Genomic DNA, 14,679 nt, shown 5'->3' on the forward strand with positions numbered 1-14,679 from the left:
TCTCAATGCAACATTAAATGATTAGGATCCCATTTATTCCCTCTATTAGTCCTTCTAATCTTCTTAGTATTGAGTGTATATTGTGCCCTCTCTCATTTTTCACATGTGCAATTGAATATTGTCACATGTGATATGGATCTCTACCAAGCATTGCAAGTCAGAATCTTTAGGATATGGTAACCCAATATCTCATGTAATGGTAACCCAATATCTCGTGAAATCTTTCCTTGTAAAACCAATGAGCTCTCTCACTCTATGTAATCTCTATATATATTCCAAATGGAGAAATCTAATAAACTGCAGAATATTACAATCTTAACACTTAGAGTGAATGAATCGCGGATTTCATTTGGAGTGATAGGGTAGGTTTCTGTACTTCTGTACGTCTTTATGAAGACAGCTCAATCAGAGACATAATAAATTCCTGTTGTTTCTTTTTAAAGGCAATAGCACTGTGGTTGGTGTTCATTAACGTGAAGTGTATTTCAATTCCCTATCTAGTGAGTTATATTATCCTCGGATGGCCACCAACCACAAATAAATGAACAATCCACATTAGTACATTGTGGATAAGCAAATGAAGTACGAAGTCATATTTTCTTGCTTACTAAGTGGTCCAAACACTAACAAGTAACAACCTTCTCCTTTCTCTTGCAGGGAGAACAAGTCTCATAAAGAGTGTCTCAGGATCTCAAATGTGATCATCCCCAAGTTGTGTGTGTGTGTGTGTGTGTGTGTGGGGGGGGGGGGGGGGGGGTGGACTTGTGTTTTCATTGGGTTGGATTTCGAGTCCGTTACATGTATGGGATAAAATTTTAATTGTGTGTGAATTAGGGTTTTTGGGTTTCCAATATATATAGTCTTTGTGCATGGGAAAACCTAAACACAAACAAAGAGAGATCATTTTGTGAGGTGGAGAGTGGTGTAGAGTGTTTTTTAGTTTTAGTGAAAAAACTCTAATTCTCTCTGATGCATATAGGCATTTATGCTGAACCATGCTAAATTCTTCCTGTTGTGTGTGATTGTTTGCTTGATTTCTTCCTCGTGATTGTGGATTCTGCCCCGACATCCCACCCATATCATGTTTACATGTCTCATTCTCGATCGGTTGCTAATCCCCAACATGGTTTGATCAAGACTGTTATAAGTCAGGTATTTTTCCCAATTCTTGTATTTTTTTCAAGCACAAAACCCATCAAGTAGTACTTGGGTTTGGAAGGGTCCATACAATAAGAGAACCCATCTTGAAAACATGTGCTGGAGAGTAGGCCAAGGCAACAACGTAAGAATATGGGAGGACTTGGATAGCTACTATCATTAATGGAAGGTTTTAATTAGAATCCCAGATAGTATTAATAGATATCCAAGTAAACAAACTGTTACTCTCATCAAGAATATGTAATCCAGATGCATATATATTATCATCAAGGTTGGTTCATGTAATGTGACATCTGATGGGTTTTAGAAAACATTAACTATGGAAGCTGCAAATCCAACAAAAATTCAATATTTTTTTTTTTTTTTTTTTTTGAAGAGTACTTGAATGGTGGTCTGCCCATATACTCGAGAATAAGCGAAAGAATCCAGAATCCCAAGTTGTGGTTAGACCAAAGCTGTCCAGTACGTACCTTGACTCACAGACCTTGCATGATCTATTCCTCTGCCGATGTGTGGTTTTCCATCCCTCTTATCTATAAATAAAGGTAGGAATTGTGTGAATCAATGAACAGAACCACAGTTTTTCAAACCAGTCCAGATCAACAATGCTAGCTATATATGGACAAATTAAGAGGAGAGAAACATAACTTTAACCAATGCATGCATCATTATATGTATCTTATTTGGAACCCAGGAATGAGGGCGGTAGTTATTTACCAATACTAAGCCAGGGGAGACCCCAACTTCATCCCTAAAAATTAGTTGAGAGAGGTGGTTGACCTGGAGATCACACAGGACAACACAGCTAGATACCTACATAGAACAACATGCAGAGAATTGAAGTTAATTGACAACTCAAGGCAACAGACCGGCCGGTGACAATTAACTCGAATAATGCAAGGTCGTGACGTGGGCTTTCATTATTACAAATTGCTAACATGATCAGAAATATATAATATATCTTAGCACGAAATATGGCTAAAGCAGGATGCGCAGAGGGCGCAGAAGTGAAACCCCCATCCAACAAACAAATTAAGGATATATATATATATATCCATTGATGAGATCAACATGTACGTTATTCTCAATTGCTGATGGAGGGTGGTTCTCTTCTCTTCAACCGTCCGTCCGTCCGTCCGTCCGTCCGTCCGTGCGTGTAGTAATTAATTAATTAATTAATTAATTAACCAATTAGTGTCTAGCTGCTACACTTGTAGGAAGATCTCTATCAATCAATCTATACAACAAATATCTAATTAAACTCGATCGTGTTCCTCTCAAAGCAAGTTTTAGGCCCACGTCCCACGTACAATTAACCTAACCTATACTACAAAAATCTACAGAATCTAAGTCATACTATTCCCCCTTAGCTCTCTCCCAAAGCAGAATTGGAATCTCCAACACCAAGAAAGGGAGAGAGAGAGAGAGAATTAAGAAATTTAGAGAACGTCAAAAAGACAACCAATCTTTCCAATATCACGACTCACACGCTCCATTCAAGTCCATCCAGAACCAGGCCCTACACACCCTCGTGGGCAGAATTATTGTTTGTTCCCCCCCCCCCCCCTCTATCCTCTCTACTTATTTATAACCCCAACCTCACTGTTTCTCTCATTCAATCTCTCTCTCTCTCTCTCTCTCTCTCTCTCTCTCCGAGTGTGAGTGTGAGTGTGAGTGTGAGTGTGAGTAAGATGAGGATGATGGACTTGGGAAGCCAAAGAGGGCCTCTCCACATTATAGAAACGACAACAGATGTAGAGTGCGGCAGGGAAGTCAGGTTCCGGCGATCATTTCGGTCATTGGTGGAGTGTTTGGTCCCTTGTTGTGGATTCCAACCATCACATGACTCAGCTTCTACTGACACTGAGTCATTGACTCACGGGTCATCCGTTACGGGAACGTTCTTCGGTCATAGGAAAGGCCGAGTTAGATTTTGCGTCCAGGATGACTCCAAAGCCTCTCCTCTGTTACTCCTAGAGTTCGCTATCCCCACCTCTTATCTTGCAAGAGAAATGCAACACGGTTTACTTAGAATTGCCCTGGAGTGCGACCGACATAGAACTCCCTCATCCTCATCCTCATCCACCACCAATAAATTCAATCCGTACTCATCATGTTCCCTCTTCAACGTACCAGTATGGTCCATGTACTGCAATGGTCGGAAGGCTGGTTTCGCTGTGAGGCGTCAGATGACAGAGAGCGATGCATCCGTGTTGAAGCTGATGCAGTCGGTGTCTGTAGGTGCTGGGGTGTTACCCATGGAACCAAAGTCTCACGACGGGGATCTCATGTACCTCAGGGCGAGTTTCGAACGAGTCATTGGGTCTCCCGATTCCGAGTCATTCCACATGATTAACCCAGTCGGTAGCTCCGGCCAAGAGCTCAGCATATTCCTGCTCAGATCATGAGTCTCATGAGACTCATGACTTGGGTTTGTTTGTAAAATTAATTAATAGAAAATCTTCTTCTTCTTCTTCTTCACGTACGGTTACTACTTAATTAATTATCTATCTTCTGTAAAGATTTAAATCCATTTTTATGATGATTATATTATATTACTTCTGCTGCTTTAATTAGTTACCATCTTTCTGTGTTGGGCTCTTCGATCAGCTTTTGAACAAACAAAGAAGAAAAAACCTATTTGAATCAGAAAAAGAAAAGAATGGAAGACAACTGGGTGGGTCTGGATGATATTCCTATTGGTTGTCAATAGTTTTATATGGTAATATATATTATATACGCTAGCTAGCTCGATGGATTGATAAGCAATCACTCTTCTTTACTTGCTATATTTGCTACTACTCGCATTCGTCAGCTCCACTTGTTGTGGCCGACAATTCAGCTTTTTAAGCTAGGCACAGTCTCTCAAGTCTTTAGCTAGCTAGACAATCTCATGGCATGAACCAATGAAGTGGCCTGATAAAGCATCTCTGGGGGTAGTTTTGTAAATAACTCATTATGGAAAGACTATGAGAGAGAGAGAGAGAGAGAGAGAGAGAGATTCGTTTCCTCTGATTATAAAGGAAGAATGGTGAAAAGTTTTACTGTCCTGTACGTTGCTTCCTCACCCTAATTGCTAATTGTATCTCATTGTCTTCTTGTTTCCTCTATTATATAAAAAAAAAGCAGCTATCCTATGGTAGTGGGTTACATACACAATAGATAAAGAGGAGAAATTCATTCATCAATGGCTTACTTAATATTGCGCTCGATTGGATGAGCAATTTGGAATCTCTATTGTCGAGTTGCCCGGTAGAACCGTATTGCTCAGACACGGTAAGATGCATAATGATTGTCTCACTCTTGCCCAAACACCTTGCCCGAGTGAGATTAAGGCGATTATTGCATGTCATCATCTTTGGGTTTGAATGAGTGTTAGTGAAAAGAGGAAGTTGACCAACATTTTAGGGTCATATAGAGCCATCAGGCTAGCCATCACCATGTTTGTGGTCTGTGGCGTTATTTTACGGGTGGTAGGGCTTGATTCCAATTACCAATTCTATCCAATTAGGACCACTGTTTGTCCATCCTTAAAAAAAAGTGTGAAATGACCCAACAACATTGATCAGTAATTTGAGGACCCCACCCCAACCAGTGGGCTCTTTTCACCTCTCTTACGTGGATGATTTGAATCAAACTCTGACCCTAATAATTCAATCAGTTTTCGCAAACAAACGAAACCCTGGAGGCCTGGACCGCGTGTGATGTTAGAATTTTTAGTAGAACAAAAAAGTTTTGTGGGGTTAGGCATGATTGGCTAGATATGGTGTTCCTTCCCTTTCACTTCCTCTCCCCATCCTTTCTTCTTCTTTCTTTTTCTTTTTTTATTTTTATTTTTTAAAAGGTGACAGGTTGAGTCCGGATCAAGTCCAATGACATGCACCATCCATGGGACCTGATCTGAGCTCATTTGGAATCTTGAGCCGATCTATGGGTCCTAATGATTCCAAATGAGCTCGGATTAGGTCCCAATTATGATGATACATGTCATTGGACTTGATCCGAGCTGTTGGGGTTTGCCTAGACCTATCAATTTGCAAAAAGATTGACAATATTGGAAGGACTAAGTTTCCGTCCACCCATGACGAATGGGATTCCGAAAATATGAATTTGATCTACATCCGTATCCATTTAGGGACATCTATATTCGCTTAGAGATATCCGAAAGAAAAAAATCCAAATACTCATATGAAAATCTGTCTGGGAAAAAAATATTTGAATACTTAATAATAAGAAATTAAGCAAATAAAGATCTTGAGGGTTTTTGAAGATTCAATAGGTTTTAGAATATGAAGGAAAGAGAATCATGATAAAAGAGATATGGGTTGAGAGTATTTGTATCTGCTAGGGGGAGGAAGGTTTGGGTTACAAAGGCATAGATGTAAACGGATGGTCAAAAATCCAAACTCAATTCGCATCCGAATCTGTTTAGAGGTATTTGTATTCGGCCAGGGAATTTCCGGATCCAAGCACATCTGATCCATATTCGAGTCAAATCTAATTCATTTACAAGCCTAGGAAGAAGAAGAGAAGAGGACAAAATTTTGCTGCTACACTTGTAGTAGTGTAGCAGGAATATTCCTACTATAAGGCTGGTGGCCAAGGAAATGGGATCTTAAACGCTATTTTAAAAAATATGAAAACCTAAGAGGGTATTTATGAACCCAAAGGGAGAGTGAATTATTCCATTTCCTTGGCTGCCACCCTTGAAGCAAAGACTATAGCAGCAAAATTATTTTCAGAAGCAAAGGAGAAAGAAGGGAGCTGGGCACCCATTTCAATAAAAAAAATTTTAAATTAAAAGATTGAATAAGAAACCAAAAAGTAAAAAACAGGGGAAGAAGGAGAATATGCTGGGTGTATTTTAAGCTGTTTATTTAACTTTATTTACTCATATGGGAATTTAGTAAATCTTCTTAACATGATTACTTGTGATTGTAAAATCTAATTTACATCAATCAATATTGTAAATCTTTTTGCTATTTAGTGGATTTAGGAAATTTTCTCTTTTTATATATGGTTGGGGGGAGGGAAGGGTATATGGATGTTGGGCCAAGCCATTGACCCATCACCATCCCACCTCATAAAAGCCATCGATTCTGTTTGGCTGCAAGGGAAATTGAAGAAAAGAAAAATGAAAATTTTCAAACCTACAGCCTCTTAAAGGCCTTTGCAATCAGCCCATTTACCCATGCGACGGAATACAAGATATTATATCCAGAAAAAAAATTCCGAAAATACTAATATGATGAGAAAGTTCATGGAGGAGCATCATTGCTCCAATTTGGTCTTTGAAAGATAAAAAATTTTCCCTATTTTTTTTTATGAGATTTTTTTTTTCTCTATCTAATCAGGTGCAATACCCATGTGTTGCTATTGGAATCGTAATGCTCTTTCAGAAAGTTTCTCGCCGCATGCTAGCAAAATAATGAAATTTCAATGCCAGGATCTATGTGTCATATTCACATTGGCTGGTACAGTGGCTTCCCAATCCTTAACATATACTTGCCATCGAACATCAAGCAGATATTATTGTTTCAATTACTTATCTATATCTGAATAGTCTTCTAAACTTTGTTAGGAGTTATAGACTTATAGTCCCACGCGTATTTCTTCGGTTGTTGGGACCTTCATATACTTGAGGAGTTCTTTCTACTTAATATGCGTGAAGAAATATTGGAAATTATAGAAATCTAGTCTCACATTGATTTATTCAGTTCTTTGGCGTCTACACACATTTGAAGAGCTCTCCGAGCCAACCCAATCTGCTTCAGTACATTTGAATCCCAAAGAAAACTAAGAGATAAAACCAACAAAATACAATTCTATCAAAAAAAAAAAAAAAAAAAACCAATAAAAAACAAAAAACATGAACATATATGGATTCTTTCATTCCATCTCTATCTCTCCACCTGAGGCCTCGATTCTCAAACTTTCGTATTGACAAAGAAAGCCCTCTTCTAATTCTGGGTTTTCTCTCACATATTATGAGCTCTGTTGGCGATACAGATCTGGAGAAGAAATTTTATGCACAACTTGTCTAGGCCGTCAGCCATGGATTTGGCCCAAACGCTCTTTTGGTTGGGCTGGATTGTTTCCTAGATTTGGTCCACAATGTTATTGGGTTGTCCAATCCTAAAACTCAAGATACATTTGGGCTGGGTTAACAATAGATGTGACGTGATCGCCTGCACAATTAATAAATATTCCTCTTAAAAATTAAAATGATGGGAAAAAGGTTCTCCGGTTTTAAGATGTGGAACCATTTAAACCGTCGATTTTGATCCGATTAAGTCTGATATGCTATTGAACCGGTTTTACATATTTAATCGATAAATAAAATCGGTTAGCCCTGCCATTCTATATACACTTTCTAATATTTTGTAGTTGATTTAAATTTTAAACCATGTAAATTACTTTAAATTGTTTTTATTTCCTAGATCATGATTTGAGCTAGATGTGGTGGTTCAACAGCAGCATTATATTTCTTTACTGGTTTGGACTTTCTTTCATTAGCCTAGGCCCAACCCAAGCCCAAGATGAATATGAGCTGGACCTACTTTAACCCAGCCCGAACTCTAGCCCAAGATGAATATGAACTTTAGAATAGGCTTCTTTAATGTCAATACTTGGTTGGTGGATGGGACCAGAAATTCTTCAAGTATTTGTGTAATTGTTTAAAGCTAGACAAAGGACCCATGACGGGAATATTATAAGATGGCCCAGCTTCCGTTCGGCTTTAAATGTATAAACCTAAGCATTTCATTCTAGACTGACATTATATCCTGGGCCTACATGAGACATGACTCAATTAATCCAGGGTGCCAATAACTCACCAAGTATATTAATTAAGCTTAGTGGGCCTGAAATATTGTTAGATGGTTCCTAACAGACTCATCATAAACGAAATATTAGTTGCCCATGGTACTTTTCCTCCTTTTTATTTATGTATTTATTTATTTTTCGAGTGGATGGTGGTGGTGTTGGTAAACCACTTATTGTTAACCATTTGATATATTTTTTTAAGAGCTTTAAATGAACTCTAATCAGGGATTATTTCAGATAAATATCCTTTGGTTGTATACAAATGGTAAAAAGAATCATCTAATTATATATCAGCTTGAACAATTACCCTAGACTTTGAGAAGAGATGTGTCTTTTACACAAATCATGGGGGTTGCCAATACTTTTTACCATTTTATGTAAGTATTGTTTTCTCAAGAATTTTTTTAAAAACTCTAATGAAGTATTATTTTGGGAAATATCTTCAATATTTAAATGAAAAAAGAAAATCATTACTCGCAATTAAAATGATGGAAAAAGATTCTCTGAAACGTCGGGGTAGGATATGCTAGCACTTCTCTGTATCTCTTTCCTCATGAATTATCTCACTACCTCTAATGTACAATACTGTCTTATCGCACTTCTTGAGTACACTCTTCCTATATGGCTTACCCTCTCCCTAAGATGATACATAGAAAACACAAAGTTGGGGTCATATCAATGCTGATATTTGTCCTTCCCTTTTTTTTTCCTGTACTTGCCACCATCCTAGGGTCTTAATTAAAACATCCTCATATTCAAAGAAGTGGAAAATGTCCTCCTTATATTATCTCCTGTCCATCCAAAGTTGTGGATGGAGGAAAACTCGGTCCTACCAATTTTATGGATTGTTGTAAACCATAAAGGATATTTGTGAAGCAAGTAGAAGCGGCCACTCATATCACTCGTTTCATTATATTATGGAAGGGGTGGAATTGGTATGGGCTATGGGATCGATCTTTGCTGATACCGATCCACTGATACCGATTCCTAAAAGCATGCTCTCCATGACTATTATGGGAGAGGGTTCTCTATGATGCCATTGTGAATGAAAGTTTACACGCCACACTAATAGCATTGCAGAAAATGGTATCATGGGCCCAAATGACTAAAGCATAATAAAATAAATAATAAAGAACCTCATGTGAGAGGGAAATAATACCATGGTGTCGTCGTGAGTCTTTTCCTTTATTATATAGGAATATCTTAAAATATTCCTTCTTTATAGTACACATTGTTAAGTTGTTTTTATTAATATTTAACATAATTTTTTATTTTTCAAATAATATTTTACATAACCCTTAAATCTAAACTACAACTTTTTCTATTGGTAAAATGTTTTGAGCACGGTCATGCACACAACTGTTGAATGGGGGATTAGGGTCTACGTGCACCCTTTCATCCCCATCCGTTGGTTGTGTGCATGGTCAGCCATGATCGTGCACCATGCACCATACATGATTGTGCACAAAACCTCTCCCATTTTTTCCCCTCCTGTATTACTTGTTAGGGTATCTAGTTGTACGGGAATATGGAAGTGAATTTACTTCTAAATTTTAATAAAAACATACCCAATAGGCCAATACACACTTAAATGGTGCCAATAAAATGAAGTAATAGCTTACAAAAGCCTGCAATTCTTGATTGCTTTTAAACTTGATGTCAGAATTCAACATTTTTATGTAAGCAAGAACTATTTCTCTTACTCTTTTTTTGTTTTGATAAAAAGAAATTTATTGACCATGGAACAAGGTTCCATCAGAATCAGCATACAAAAAAGGGGAAATAGAAAAGGGGGGAAGGGAGGGGGGGGGGGGGAAGTAAACCAACAATTAGATGATTGAGAAGACGTTGCCAGCGATGCAAGGTAGTCAGCCACTGCATTAGCTTCTCTAAGGACATGCTGGAATCTAATATCCTCAAACAGATGAAGCACCTTAAAGAAGTCATTCAGAATGGGGGCAATCCTCCATGGAGTAGCATTGTAAGTACCATTTAAGAGACGCACAAGAAGAAGATTATCGCTTTTGATGACGACCTTTTTGAGGTTTAGAGCTATTGCAGTTTGCTAGGCTGACTTGGCTGCAAGGGCTTCAGCGGCAAGATCATAATTCCACCCTACACCATAAGCGAAGCCACAAACAATCCGAGTTACGACACACCCCGCCAATACCGTCCAATCCCGGATTTCCCCGGCTAGCACCGTCAATGTTAAACTTCACAAATTGAGATGGAGGAGGCACCCACTTGACCAATCTCCTCATACTTCTTCTATTGAATTGGAAATGATTGACAACCTCTTTAACACCCGCAATGGACTTGAGAACAATCAGCCTTGGGTTGAAAGCGTGTCGTGAGAAGGTCCAATCCCAAAAGCTCGCCCAAATGTTCCACAAAATACTGCAACAATCAACGGTGAGAAGAATGTTGTCCCTGCAAAAGTTATTTTGTCCTCTTAAGAGTGTGGTGACTATGAAGACGATGGAATTATTTTCCATGAGATGGAGAAGACCCGATTGAATCCAAACCTGCCGAGAACTATTTCTCTTACTCACGACATGATCTTTTATGATTCTAAAATTTAGTTGGGATTTTCTTTGGTGTTGATTTTTCTTTGTTAGATACTGGTAGTGTTTATTAGATTGTATGTAGGTTTCTTTCTAGTCTTTAATAATTTTCTGTTCCCTCTTCACCCCGCGTCGGGCTCCTCTTCGGTGGCTGGGCAGGCATGATCTGCACTAGGATGTGTGCCTTGATGCAAGTCATGCCAGCCCAGCCGTTGGATGCTCACTGGGCATTCCCCGCTTCCCTGGACTGGATGCCAACTGTAGAGGAGCCCGATTCCTTCACCCCACCTCCTTTTTTTCTTTAATGCAGTGACATTATGTATTGACGCTACACATCAATTATTGGATAATGGTAGATTTAACCATTGAAGCTTGTTTCTTTGGTATAATTGCTAAAATTAAGTGGAATGAATCCAATAGTAGATCCGATAAGTAAAAGTCTTTTTTAACCGATATCATCGAAAATACAAAGAAAAACTCTTTTTTGACTGATATCATCGATACAAATTGATATGGTCATAATCAAAACTGATATGAATCGACCAATACAAGGTCCTCAAGAGTCAAGAGTCAAGACCAGTCTTCGAGTTCTATGGCACTGTATCCAAATAAGTGCCTTTAATTACTTGCAATAACCAGTCCTATTCAATTTTCTTTATTGACAATGATAGAAAATTGGTGCCCTTTTTTGGGGGGCACTGACTATGTCTATGCAATTTTCTTCATTATTGAGCAAGGGATCAAGAAGTCAAAAAATAAAAAATTAGAGAGTCTAACGGGAAGATTTGATGAAGAGAGAAAATAGAAACATAGAGATAAAGATAAGATAGAAAATTAAATAAATTTTGACTTTATAGACGAAGTCGAGGAAGGCATTACAGAATAACAATGAAAATTAAAGAGTAAATAAATGATTTGAATTCCTTACCCAAAAAACATAATTTATTTGAATTAATATATGAGATTTGACAGAAGGAGTTGAGAAACTAAACTATCTATTATATCCAACGGCTGATCATGGGAGTCTTCCCTACCTTTTACAACAATGGAAGGAATAATAAGAGGTTTATCATCAAGGGGATTGGTAGGCTTCACATAAACTCCAATTGAGTAGAGATAGAATAAATCTGAAGTTCCATAAAATCCTCCACATCGCTTAGTTCCCATCTCAATGTAGAAGTGCTTGCCTTCCTCTTTCCCAAACGGTCCAAGCTTTCTTCGGTTGATTTCAAAAGTGAAAGAACTCAATTAATATATTAAAGCCAATGGGAAATTTGGGTAAAAATTTGTAATAACCACTAAAACCAGTAAGAAACTCGGAGGGATAATCTATCTCAACCTGCAAATACAAATTAACCAAAACAACAAATTAAGAATCATTGATGAATCTATTACATATATATATATGGAATTAGAATTGAAGAAGATCGAACAGGAAATTAAGATTTATATGTTTTGATGTGTTGACTCACCATTGTAAAAGTATGTCCGTTTCCGCCATGTTTATTGGATAGTTGCAATTTCCCATCCAGATTGATGTATGCAGTTTGTATGGAGCTTATACATGAACTGTCATCATAGGATATGAAGATCTGGGTTAGATTGCTTCGGTCTTTCTCATCCCACCGATTGCCACGTTCCTCCCCTCCGAGAGGATGACCCACCTTCACCATCACCTCATCCATTACCCTTTCTTTTTTTTTTTTTGGGGTCGATAGAGAATTAATATTAGCAGTTGTGGCACTCTGATTTACATACCAAAAAAGAAGATCGAACAAGAGATAAAATAGTTTGGCTTTATAGATCCTCACCAACGAACGACATTGAAGAAGAAGAATCTTCTCTAATGACCTTTTCCTACTTTTCTTTTTTCTCTCTCCCTCTTTTTTATGAATCCATAAAATGTTATTGAGTTCAAATAGAAATAAGATTATTACCCAAAAAAATAGGTAATTAAGATAGAAATATTTAAATCATGAATGGGACTTTGAATTCATTGTTAACTCTCAAGCCCCTTCATGGTTTAAGGTACCTTTCTTTAGTCCAACTGGAAGTTTTGATGAAGAGAGAAAATTCTCTCTTCATCATGGATGGGGTTGTTTGTCACACGCATGGCTGAACAAAAGTTGTGTCGGTAAGCGGAGCCTTCAAATCGTCAAAATGGTAGCATTGTTAATTGGTCTGGTTCAATTAATCGGTTGGACTCCAATTTAGTTTAAGATAAAAATCTTAATTGATTTAATCATTTAGTAAACGATTCCAACATCCTAAATAGAAACCAATTAATAAATACTTTTAGTTAAACGTTTTTTTTTTTTTTTCCACTTTCGATTCAAACAGATATATTAATATATACGGTATAAATCTATTTTAAAACACATGTGAACGAATATCGAATGTCATGACTAGTGGATTTGTCAATCAATTAGCATACCGGTTCTAATTGATTCAAAACATGGATTAAAATCCATTGTAATTCTTTTATCTTGTGGTGTCTTACAGTTTAGGCTTGAGAACTCGACATGTGGATGATGCAATATCCATCGATACTAATTTCGAAAAGGAAAAAATAAAAAAATAAAAAATTGGGTGAATCAAGCTCGCATTATTGGATAAAGTATCTTTCATATGTCGAGCTCTCAGGCCTGAACTGCAAGGCACTACGGAAGATTTTTTTTCTCCAAAACGTTATCCAATCATTTAATAAATAATTTTAATTTTTAAAACCTAAAATCAAAACCAAAATCATTAAATGATTATTGGGTTTAATTTAAATGATTCGAATTGATTTCGATAAGCGATTTCGATTTACAATTGACACCCCTTACGTAGTAGTGTAATATATAAAAATGATAGTTGTTTATCAAGAAAAAAATAGTTTGGTACACATGAGGTCTTTGTTTTGGTACCTATTTACTACAATACCCTTGTCCAGCCGCCCGTACCTGATTCCTACAGTCCAACTCCAAATACTACTATCTACCGACAGCTATGTTTTCAATTAAAATGTTTTCAGAATACATAAATAATCCTATTTCAGTAAATAATAAGAATAGATGAGGTGATCTTTTTTATTGTCTACTGAGGCAATGATACCCTCAGCTACAGCAATTAAGATGGTCCAGGGTCTTGGTGACAGAACCAGTTAAACAGTAAACACCTACCAAACTAGGGAAGGGAAGGGGACCAGGCCACCAGGCCGGACCAAGGTTATAGATAAGGAATCTAAGTTCTTGAGTTCAACTCTTACTTCCCCTTAGGATCTTTGGGAGAATAGTCTCGCTTCGATTATCCTGAGACCTTCAGTCTCCTCATATACTTGTGAATCTATAAAAACTAATAAGGTCTAAGATTTCATACACGACTGTGCAAGCATGCACGGTCATGTCCCCTCTCATACAGAGTTGGAAAAATCATAAACTCCGCACCCATATTTAATGTCTCGAAACTCTCACCCTCTCACTTGCACGGCTTATGCAGTCATGTATGAAAACTATCCCCAACTAATAATTCAAGCTTTAAATTAAATATTTACATGGTATTAAAACAGGTTTTCTCCAATCCTACCGCATGGGGTGCGGGGTCTTACATCAGAGCTCCAATGTTCCATACCATGGTGATGATATCTGAATACCATTTTCACCATTTCAGTTCGTTTCTTTCTTCTTTGACTTGTTTTCTTCTTGGGATAAGAACCCTTTTCTTTGATCTTATAAGTTTCTGATGTTGGAATGGAGTAGTAGTGTTTAGCTATTCATGCTAATCATGCAATGTTGTCTTTTTCTCTTCTGTACAATATAAGATAGAAATGGGACCCTTTTGTGTTTTTTGGGTTAGGGGAACTGCAGTATCTGCTCCTCCTACCCCTCCGTCATCATAATTGCTTAGTTCTCTCCACCTAATGCACTTATGCACTACATGTATTCTACACCCTGACCCCCCTCCCCAAATAACAAAAAACAAAAAGTCTACTACTTTAATACTAATCATCATTAATAAGCTATAAAGATTTTCATTTTATATGATTTTCCAACCCCATTACACAGTTTTTTTTTTGGTAGAACCCCCATTACACAGATCAACAGTCCAACACTCAATTTTCTGTCCCTCCCTCCATTTCTATTTTATTTCA

The 14,679-nt window shown here is 37.5% G+C and overlaps 1 protein-coding gene across 2 annotated transcripts in view; it reads left to right on the forward strand.

The window, feature by feature from the left end:
* LOC122661147 (protein MIZU-KUSSEI 1-like) overlaps window positions 1-14,679 on the forward strand; it is a 41,186-nt gene that overhangs the window by 16,759 nt on the left and 9,748 nt on the right. Inside the window, exons 1-3 of one of the 2 annotated variants that reach the window (XM_043856476.1) lie at window positions 2,772-2,814; window positions 2,846-3,570; window positions 6,232-6,241. In XM_043856476.1, coding sequence (XP_043712411.1) covers window positions 2,850-3,566 — 717 coding nt within the window. In that variant the 5' untranslated portion in view covers window positions 2,772-2,814; window positions 2,846-2,849 and the 3' untranslated portion in view covers window positions 3,567-3,570; window positions 6,232-6,241. Of the gene's footprint in view, window positions 1-2,771; window positions 2,815-2,845; window positions 3,571-6,231; window positions 6,242-14,679 lie in introns of those variants that run through there. The other variant, XM_043856475.1, reaches the window with a different exon arrangement.

The sequence above is a fragment of the Telopea speciosissima genome, chromosome 5 (genome assembly GCF_018873765.1).
Source record: "Telopea speciosissima isolate NSW1024214 ecotype Mountain lineage chromosome 5, Tspe_v1, whole genome shotgun sequence".
NCBI lineage: Eukaryota > Viridiplantae > Streptophyta > Magnoliopsida > Proteales > Proteaceae > Telopea > Telopea speciosissima.